This window comes from Aulonocara sp. 'chitande type north' Nkhata Bay, linkage group LG3 (assembly GCF_057382095.1).
Source record: "Aulonocara sp. 'chitande type north' Nkhata Bay isolate Kocher_YH1m ecotype deep benthic linkage group LG3, A_spYH_male_GT1.1, whole genome shotgun sequence".
In the NCBI taxonomy this organism is placed as follows: domain Eukaryota; kingdom Metazoa; phylum Chordata; class Actinopteri; order Cichliformes; family Cichlidae; genus Aulonocara; species Aulonocara sp. 'chitande type north' Nkhata Bay.
Window position 1 is genome coordinate 18,918,732 of NC_141346.1, and position 10,605 is coordinate 18,929,336.

Here is a 10,605-nt window from a genome sequence, read left to right on the forward strand (position 1 = left end):
AAAAATAATCAACCTGTGGCTAGAGCATGAGGGAGAAGCATTCCTCCACGTTCTGGAAGTCAGACTGCAACAGCTGCTCGCGGATTATCCCTGGCTATTGGACTCACTACACCCACTCGTGCAAGACTTCATCCTTCACGAACTTCACCTACACCCACCAGCTGCTACCGCTTCCCAACCCAGCCGGACGCCGGAGGTTTTGCCCGGCCCGCCGGAGGTTTTGCCCGGCCTGCCGGAGGTTTTGCCCGGGAGGAAGCGACGATCGCGCCATCGGCGCGTCGCCCCACAGCTGGAGAATAGGACTTCAGAACTGCCGGCTGTGGTGAGTGGAAAAGACGCTCTGTCTGTTTCACCAGTTCATATGACTGTTCATACCGGGGCTGTGTTCGTTGAGTCAGCTGCTCAGCCGGTAGCTCGGTTAGCTTCCCAGCAGTCGCTAACTCAGTCAGCCACTCAATCATCACCTCCATTACAGTCACAGTCAGACCCAGTAGACACCATGTTACAGTCCATAGCCCAGTCAATAGCTCCGTTGGCAAGAGATTCATCAGCCTTATCAGTTCAGCCAGCCACTCCACCACCTGTTACTACTTTGCTACCTGTAGCTCAGTTGCCACCAGTTCAGCAGCCTGTCCACTCTTTTACCCAGCCTTTATCCTCACAGCCTCATTACAAGCAGGGAACACACTTCACACAGACTTTAACTGGTTCAGTTAAACTGGCCATCTCAGAGACAGTTGCTCCCTCTAGGGCCTCCCCAGAGGCTGGGTGCCAGTCACCAGCCACCTCTGGACCCCTAGAGGTCGAGATGCTAGCACCAGTGGCTTCATTAGAGGACTTTACTGAGCAGTCTCAGCCGTCATCCCCTGCTGAGAGCTCCAGTGAGTCCGCCCCTCTACCCCTGTCCTCTGCTGGAGGACCAGAGGGACCCATTCAGCTGTCAATCTCAGCTGGGGGGCCCGAGAAGCCCGTCCAGCCTCAAGTTTCGTCTGCTGGGGGTTCGGGAGAACCCAGCCAGCCTCAAGTTTCGTCTGCTGGGGGTTCGGGAGAACCCAGCCAGCCTCAAGTTTCGTCTGCTGGGGGTTCGGGAGAACCCAGCCAGCCTCAAGTGTCTTCTGCTGGGGGTTTGGGAGAACCCAGCCAGCCTCAAGTGTCGTCTGCTGGAGGGCCCGAGGAGCCCACCCAGCACCACGCCTCGTTAGCTGAGGGTCCTGGGGGACCCAGCCAGCACATCCTCACACCTGCTGACGGTCCTGGAGGACCCAGCCAGCACATCTCTACATCATCACCTGCAGCATTCACACCACCGCCTACAGCATTCACATCATCGCCATTCGCATCACCGCCTGCAGCGTCGCTGCCGTCAGGTTCCGCAGCCGTCCCTCTGCCGTCAGGTTCCGCAGCCGTCCCGCTGCCGTCAGGTTCCGCAGCCGTCCCGCTGCCATCATCCACGCCTGGTCCGGCCTCCGCCTCTGTCTCGTCTGGTCCGGCCTCCGCCTCTGTCTCGTCTGGCCCGGCTTCAACCTCAGTCTCGTCTGGTCCGGCCTCCGCTTCAACCTCAGTCTCGTCTGGTCCGGCCTCGTCTGATCCTGCGGTTGCCACACCGCCGTCGGAGCCAGCTCGACCCGTTCTGCCTCGCCTCTGCCGGCCGTTTTCCGGGCCTCTAAGATGGCATCATGACCTTCAGGGACGGCCTCCGGAAAGAGTTCTTCGCCGCCGCTGGCATCGCGGCCGTCCTCCGGACCTGCTCGGTGGCCGCCACTACCTTCCAAGTGGTCGGCCTCCAGAACTGTTTGCCCGTCGCCGCCGTTGCCGTGTGCACGGTCGGCCCCCGGAACTGTTTGCCCGTCGCCGTGTGCACGGTCGGCCCCCGGAACTGTTTGCCCGTCGCTGCCGTTGCTGTGTGCATGGTCGGCCCCCTGACTGTGTTGTGGACTGGTGAACAGTCGTGTTTTGGTTCTGGACTCTCGTGCTCCTGGTTTTTTCTGTTTCGGGCCCTCCTTCCTGGGCCCCCTCCGCCCGCCCTGGCTTGGTGCTTGTGCTTTTTGTTTGGGGCTGTCGGGAGCCAGCCCTTTGAGGGGGGGTACTGTCACGGTTCTGGGTCCGTTGGACCCAGTATTTTGAGTTTATTGTGTTTTGATTTAAGTTTGCATCAGGGATTGTGTTCTTGTTCTCTTGTCATGTTATGGTGATGATTATGATTTCTATTATTAGAGTTCCATGTTTCTGTTTATCTGGGTTTACGATGTGGGTTTAGTTTCATATGTCATTTCCTGTCTGTCTCTCAGTGTCAGGTCTGCGTCTTGGTGTGGTGTTCTCATTTCCTGTTTTATTGTGAAGGTCTGGGTCTCATGTGAGTGTCTTCAGTTTTACCTTTGTCTCGTCTTGTTGATTATTCCCAGCTGTGTCCACCACCTGTGTGTAATTCCCCTGTGGTTCTCTGTGTATTTAAGTCATGTCTTCCGTCATTGTTGTTGCTGGTCCGTCTGTGTATTCCACCCTGCCTCATCTGTGTATCTACTATGTCTCACCCGTGTGTTCTCCCTGCTGTCCATCATCATTCTCCTCTGGTCGTTCTCATTAAGGTTTGTGTTCTGTAGTTTAGTTTATCCCAGTATAGTTAGTCATTGCTCCGTTCGCCGTTTGTCCTTTTCCTTTTGTGTTTAATAAACCACCTTCACACCCTCACGACTGCCTGCGTTTGGATCCTCCTTCATTTCCTCCACACGGCTCACCTCACTCGCCGTGACATGTTGTCATGATTATAAGTTTTTGGAAGGCTGCATCTGTTGAAAAGAACAATAACACAAAGAATACTGGCTTGTGATAAACTGGATGAGCATTGTGATGAGAAAAAAAATATCCCATAGGTGATGGCTTCACATTTTGCATTCAGGTTTAAGTGGTACAATCTGTTAAAACTGTTTACAATTTAGCCTTTTACATATAAATGAAATCCTCATTTCATTTATATGTTGTACTGTCAAAGTACAACATTTTAGACCTTGTATCAGACTCTCCAGAATCTAAAAAAGCAAAATATGATGATATTCAGCAGCATAAATTAGTGTTTTGAAGTTAAGATTACAATGAAATTGTGATGCAGCTCATTGTTTCAAAGCATACTGCCGTTAGAGAAGGCACTGAACGCAGACTATTTGCTGCGGAGGTTGCATAGCTGTGTAGGTTGGCGAAAGGAGCCAGTAGCTGGCCGTGGCATCATGATGGTTGCTAGTAGTGGGTTGGGGGGCAGACTGCAGAGTGTTGGAGCCTGTTTAGAAAAAATGTTTAAAAAATTAAAAATGACCTACAACTCGTCTACAAAGGTTCCTGTTCTCTCTCTCTCTCACACACACAGACACATACACACACACTAAACATTACATTATTACCTGGTACTTTCACACGTGCGGCCTTTGATTTTGGAGGTTGCTCATCATCAGAGTCTGTAACTGTATAAGGGATTTGGTCTAAAAGAAAACAAAACATTAGTATTGAACTGCATTGTGTTTTTTGCTTATTTTGCTTTAAGTTACAGTAAAATGTACAACATCACACAAAAATGGTTAAAAACTGACAATAATTTGAAGACACGAGTATCTTACTTGTTTATGGATGGATTGTATTTTACTGATCTGAAATGAGAAAATGAAAAAAAAACAAACCCCAATGTCAATAAAAAGAGGAAAAACATGATATTCAAGATAAGTTCCAGGTAGGGAGAGCATTCATTATCACAGAAACGGAAAGTCACGTGGGCATGTCACGTGATCATTCGGTCTCAGGCAATGCTACAGTCATTGGTCTCATGCGACTCTTTCGCGTGTTTATAAATGGAAGCCGGCACAGTCAAATCTTCCAATGTAACACACATTGTGTACATTTGTAGAGGCAACTTTATGTTTACATTTGCAAATCGTTTGAGGGAATTAACTCTGCATACAGCAGCGAGAGTCGAGGTACATGGTGGGCAAGTCGACCGCAGGGCAAACAAAAGCACTCTCGTAGCTTTACAACAAAAAGACATGAATGTATGAACAAAGAAAAATATTTTCTTTGTTCAGAGTTGGTATTGACTGTGAAATTTATACTTTTCTCCTTCTGTTTAAGTTAGCTTTAGTGATATCATACATACGTCGACCTTCAAATAACAAATAACTAAATTCTTACATTCTTACCTGATACAGCTGAGAGTGCCGTGCAGAAACTGTTGTCTCCGGTGCACTGTTGGACGGACCAATCGGAGTCTGCGCTGCGGGACTGTTTTGATCACGTGGACTGGGAAATGTTTCACGTAGCCGCAAAAGACATTGATGAATACACAGACTCAGTCTGTGGATTTATCAGGAAATGCGTGGAAGATGTCGTCCCATCCAGAACAGTTAAATCCTTCCCAAATCAAAAACCCTGGATTAACGGAGATGTTCGCGCGGCACTGGCGGCACGGAACACCGCCTTTGCCTCCGCGAACACATCGGACTACAAACACGCACATTACCAACTCCGGAAGACGATCAAAGCAGCCAAACGTGAGTACAGGGACAGGGTGGAGCAACAGTTTGACAACCCTCGGAGTATGTGGCAGGGACTAAACACGATCGCAGACTTTAGAGGGAAAACCAGCACACCGCAGACCACGGCCTCTCTGTGTGAGGATCTAAACGTATTCTACGCTAGATTCGACACAGCGAACACCATGAGACCGGACAGTGTGCGCACCGCGGATGACGTCAGTGTGCACACTGTGTCTGAGGAGGATGTGCGGAGGTGCTTCAGGAAGGTGAGCGCGCGCAAAGCTACTGGCCCGGACGGGATTCCCGGCCGCGTCCTCAAGTCATGCGTGGCTCAGCTGGCTGGAGTGTTCACACACATCTTCAACCTTTCCCTCTCTCTGTCTGTAGTCCCAGCCTGCTTCAAAATGGCCACCATCGTCCCTGTACCCAAATCCTCCACCATCTCCTCATTGAACGACTGGCGACCTGTAGCCCTGACCCCCATCGTGAGCAAATGCTTCGAGAAGCTGGTCAGGGACTTCATCCGCTCTGCACTACCCGACTCACTGGACCCTCTACAGTTCGCATACCGCCACAACAGGTCCACTGATGATGCCATAGCCCTGACACTACATACTGCCCTGTCACACCTGGAGAAGAGAGACACGTATGTGAGAATGCTGTTTGTAGATTACAGCTCAGCATTCAATACCATCGTTCCCTCGAAGCTGGACAGGAAACTGCAGGATCTAGGACTGAGCAGCTCCCTCTGCAGCTGGATCCTTAGCTTCCCTTCTGACAGACGCCAAGTGGTCAGACTGGGCAGCATCACCTCATCCCCCATCACACTGAACACTGGTGCTCCACAGGGGTGTGTACTGAGCCCTCTCCTGTACTCACTCTACACCTACGACTGCACAGCCACTGACAACTCCAACATCATTGTGAAGTTTGCGGACGACACTACAGTGGTGGGTCTTATCACCAACGGTGATGAGACGGCTTACAGGGAGGATGTCAGCGCCCTGACCCACTGGTGTCAAGACAACCATCTCACCCTCAACGTCGCAAAGACAAAGGAGTTGATAGTGGACTTCCGGAGGTGCAGAGAAGTACACACCCCCATCACCATCAACGGCGCTGCTGTGGAGAGAGTGAGCAGCTTCCGTTTCCTTGGAGTACATCTGGCTGAGGATCTTACGTGGTCAGTACACACAAACAAAACAGTGAAGAAGGCGCAGCAGCACCTCTTCTTTCTCAGGAGACTGAAAAGATTCGGCATGAGCCCCCGCATCCTCAGGACCTTCTATCACTGTGCCATTGAGAGCATACTCACTGGATGCATCACCACCTGGTATGGCAACAGCACCGCCTACAACTGCAAAGCTCTCCAGCGAGTAGTGCGGTGCTCTGAACGGATAATTGGAGGTGAGCTTCCCTCCCTCCAAGACATCTACAGGAAGCGGTGCCTGAGGAAAGCAGGGAGGATCATCAAGGACTCCAGTCACCCCAGCCATAAACTGTTCAGACTGCTTCCATCAGGAAGGAGGTTCTGGAGCATCCGGTCCCGAACCAGCAGACTGAGAGACAGCTTCTTCCATCAGGCCATCAGACTGCTGAACACGTCATAGACACCTCAGCTTCACTACTGGAACTTCAACACTATGCACTACACACTGTATATAAATGCCACTTGTTTTGCACATATTCAACTCTGTATATTTTTATATATTTATTTATTATTTTTTTTACTATCCATCCATCCATCCATCCATCCATCTTCATCCGCTTATCCGAGGTCGGGTCGCGGGGGTAGCAGCCTAAGCAAAGAGGTCCAGACCTCCCTCTCCCCAGCCACCTCCTCCAGCTTGTCCGGGGGAATACCAAGGCGTTCCCAGGCCAGCCGAGAGATATAATCTCTCCAGCGTGTCCTGGGTCTGCCCCGGGGCCTCCTCCCGGTGGGACATGCCTGGAACACCTCGCCCAGGAGGCGCCCAGGGGGCATCCTTGCCAGATGCCCGAACCACCTCAGCTGGCTCCTTTCGATGTGGAGCAGCAGCTGCTCTACTCTAAGCCCCTCCCGGATGGCCGAACTTCTCACCCTATCTCTAAGGGAGAGGCCAGCCACCCTTCGGAGGAAGCTCATTTCCGCCGCTTGTATCCGCGATCTCGTTCTTTCGGTCACTACCCACAGCTCGTGGCCATAGGTGAGGGTAGGGACGTAGATCGACCGGTAAATTGAGAGCTTCGCTTTTACACTCAGCTCCCTCTTCACCACGACTGACCGGTGCAGCGTCCGCATTACTGCAGCCGCAGCCCCAATCCGTCTGTCGATCTCCAGCTCCCTTCTCCCATCACTCGCGAACAAGACCCCGAGATACTTGAACTCCTCCACTTGGGGCAGGAACTCATCCCCGACCCGGAGTGGGCACTCCACCCTTTTCCGGCTGAGAACCATGGCCTCAGATTTGGAGGTGCTGATCCTCATTCCCGCTGCGTTACACTCGGCTGCGAACCGCTCCAGTGCGAGCTGGAGGCCCTCACCCGATGAAGCCAACAGAACCACATCATCCGCAAAAATCAGAGATGAGATTCTGAGGCCACCAAAGCGAAAGCCCTCCGCCACTTGGCTGCGCCTAGAAATCCTGTCCATAAAAATTATGAACAGAACCGGAGACAAAGGGCAGCCCTGGCGGAGCCCATCACCCACCGGGAACGAGTCCGACTTATTGCCGGCAATGCGAACCAAGCTCTTGCAACGGTTGTATAGGGATTGAATGGCCCGTAGCAATGGGCCAGACACCCCATACTCGCGCAACACCTCCCACAGGACGCCCCGAGGGACACGGTCGAATGCCTTCTCCAGGTCCACAAAACACATGTAGACTGGTTGGGCAAACTCCCATGCACCCTCAAGTATCCTCGAGAGGACAAAGAGCTGGTCCAGTGTTCCGCGACCAGGACGAAAACCGCATTGTTCCTCCTGTATCCGAGGTTCGACTAGCGGACGAACCCTCCTCTCCAGCACCCTGGCATAGACTTTCCCGGGGAGGCTGAGGAGTGTGATCCCCCTGTAGTTGGAACACACCCTCCGGTCCCCCTTCTTGAAGATGGGGACCACCACCCCGGTCTGCCAGTCCACAGGTACTGCCCCTGATCTCCACGCAACATTGCAGAGACGTGTCAACCAAGACAGCCCTACAACGTCCAGAGCCTTCAGGAACTCGGGGCGGACCTCATCAACACCAGGGGCTCTGCCACCAAGGAGTTGTTTAACTGCCTCAGTGACCTCGCCCCCGGAAATTGGCGGGTCACACCCCTCATCCCCAGACTCTGCTTCCTCCCCGGAAGACGTGTCAGTGGGATTAAGGAGGTCCTCGAAGTATTCCTTCCACCGCCCGACAATTTTCTCAGTCGACGTCAACAGCGCTCCGCCAGCACTATACACAGTGCAGGTAGAGCACCGCTTTCCCCTCCTGAGACGCCTGACGGTTTGCCAGAATCTCTTCGAGGCAGTCCGAAAGTCTTTTTCCATGGCCTCTCCGAACTCCTCCCACACCCGAGTTTTTGCTTCAGCCACTGCCCGAGCCGCATTCCGCTTGGCCTGTCGATACCTGTCGGCTGCCTCCGGAGTCCCACAGGCTAACCAAGCCCGATAGGCCTCCTTCTTCAGCCTGGTGGCTCCCTTCACCTCTGGTGTCCACCATTTGGTTCGGGGATTACCACCACGGCAGGCACCAACCACCTTGCGGCCGCAGCTCAATGCAGCAGCTTCGGCAATGGAGACGCTGAACATGGTCCATTCGGACTCAATGTCCCCAGTCTCCCTCGGAATGCTGTTGAAGCTCTGCCGGAGGTGTGCGTTGAAGATCTCGCGGACTGGGGCCTCTGCTAGACGTTCCCAGCACACCCTCACTACGCGTTTAGGTGCACCAGGTCTGTCCAGCGTCCTCCCCCGCCACCTGATCCAACTCACCACCAGGTGGTGATCAGTTGACAGCTCAGCCCCTCTCTTTACCCGAGTGTCCAGAACATATGGTCGCAGGTCTGGTGATACGATTACAAAATCGACCTACGGCCTAGAGCATCCTGGTGCCACGTGCACTTATGGACACTCTTATGTTCGAACAGGGTGTTCGTTATGGCCAAACTGTGATTAGCACAGAAGTCCAATAACAAAGCACCGCTCGGGTTCAGATCAGGGAGGCCGTTCCTCCCAATCACGCCCCTCCAGGTCTCGCTGTCGTTACCCACGTGAGCATTGAAGTCTCCCAGCAGGACAACAGAGTCTCCAGGTGGAGCACCTTCCAGCACCCCCCCCCAGGGACTCTAAGAAGGCTGGGTACTCCGAACTGCCACTCGGCGCATAAGCGCAGATGACAGTCAGGACCCGTTCCCCGACCCTAAGGCGCAGGGAACAAACCCTCTCGTCCACCGGGAAAAACCCCAACGTACCGGCAGCAAGCCGAGGGGATATAAGAATACCCACCCCAGCCCGCCGCCTCTCACCAGGGGCAACTCCAGACTGAGACAGAGTCCAGCCCCTCTCCAGGAGACTGGTTCCAGAGCCCAGGCAATGCGTAGAGGTGAGCCCAACTATATCTAGCCGGTACCTCTCAACCTCACGCACCAACTCAGGCTCCTTCCCCACCAGAGAGGTGACATTCCATGTCCCTATTGCCAGTCTTGGCAGCCGGGGGTCGGTCCGCCAGGGCCTCCGCTCCTGGCCGCCACCCGGCTCACAATGCACCCGACCCCTATGGCGCCTCCTGCGGGTGGTGGGCCTGCGGGAGGATGGGCCCATGTCTCCTCTTCGGGCTGTGCCCGGCCGGGCCCCATGGACTAAGGCCCGGCCACCAGACGCTCGCCCTCGGGCACCCTCCCCGGGCCTGGCTCCAGGGCGGGGCCCCGGTAACCCTATCCCGGGCAGGGTAAACTGTTCCCTCGATATTCTTTTCATGGGGGTCTTCTGAATCGCTCTTTGTCTGGTCCCTCACCCAGGACCAGTTTGCCATGGGAGACCCTACCAGGGGGCAAAAGCCCCCAGACAACATAGCCCCTGGGATCCCTGGGACACACAAACCCCTCCACCACGATAAGGTAGCGATTCAAGGAGTTCAATGTCTCCTTGCTATCTGGGTTGCTTGGGACAGAACAATGCCCAGTAAAGGACTTTGTACATTAGCAGTAGACATGATATAGGGTAAGGAGAAAGAGAGAGAGAGTTAGCTATTGTGTGTTGGGGGAGGGGTGACACAGGCTACAGCTCTGGTGAAAAAGCTGTTCTTTAGTCTGTTTGTGCGGGTTCTGATTGCCCTATATCTCTTCCCCGATGGGAGGGGTACAAAAAGTCTGTGACCTGGATGGGTTGGGTCCTTGATGATGCAGCTAACTCGCTTCTGTAAACAGCTAGCATAAATGGTGTCAAGATTCGGGAGTTTGGTTCCAATGATCCCCTGGGCAGTTTCGACAGTCCGGGTCAGAGCTTGACGGTTTTCTCCAGTGCAGCTGAAGTACCACACTGTGATACAGTGACAGAGGACGCTTCTGTAAATGTTTTCTTAGGAAGAAGAGTCTCTGTTGTGTCTTCTTCACTAAGTGGGATGTGTTAACAAAAGATCTCACATGGACTATTATGTGTAGGCCCAGGAATTTAATGTCATTCCCCCTCTCAACTTCCTCACCATTTATGTGGAGGGGTGGTAATGTTGTTTTCTTGGCTCTCCTGTAGTCTAAAAAGGTCGTTGTTTCCACATCATTCGATTTGATGTTGTACGTCCTCTCTGTAGTGAGACTCGTAGTTGTCTGAAATCCTCCCCACTATTGTAGTGTCATCAGCAAACTTCACTATGGTGTTAGAAGAGGAGTGGATGGGTTTGCAGTTGTGTGTGAATTAGGTGAAAAGAGCTGGACTAAGAATGCAGCCATGCGGAAGTCCTGTGTTAATGGGGATAGCAGATGATGTAAGGTTGCCCACCCTGACCGTCTGTGGCCTGTTTGTGAGGAAGTCCAAAATCCACGAGCAAAGTGTGGTGGTTAGTCCCAGGTCAATCAGCCTGATTACAAGTTTGTATAGCAGAATGGTGTTAAATGCCGAGCTAAAATCTACAAA

The 10,605-nt window shown here is 53.0% G+C and overlaps 1 protein-coding gene across 1 annotated transcript; it reads left to right on the forward strand.

The window, feature by feature from the left end:
- The first annotated feature begins 361 nt into the window (after positions 1-361).
- Positions 362-10,199, forward strand: LOC147334352 (uncharacterized). The gene is made up of 3 exons (XM_086285912.1): positions 362-1,775; positions 9,903-10,042; positions 10,137-10,199. Exons 1-3 carry the CDS (start codon positions 362-364, stop codon positions 10,197-10,199), a joined length of 1,617 nt encoding a protein of 538 aa, XP_086142038.1.
- The last annotated feature ends 406 nt before the right edge of the window (positions 10,200-10,605 follow it).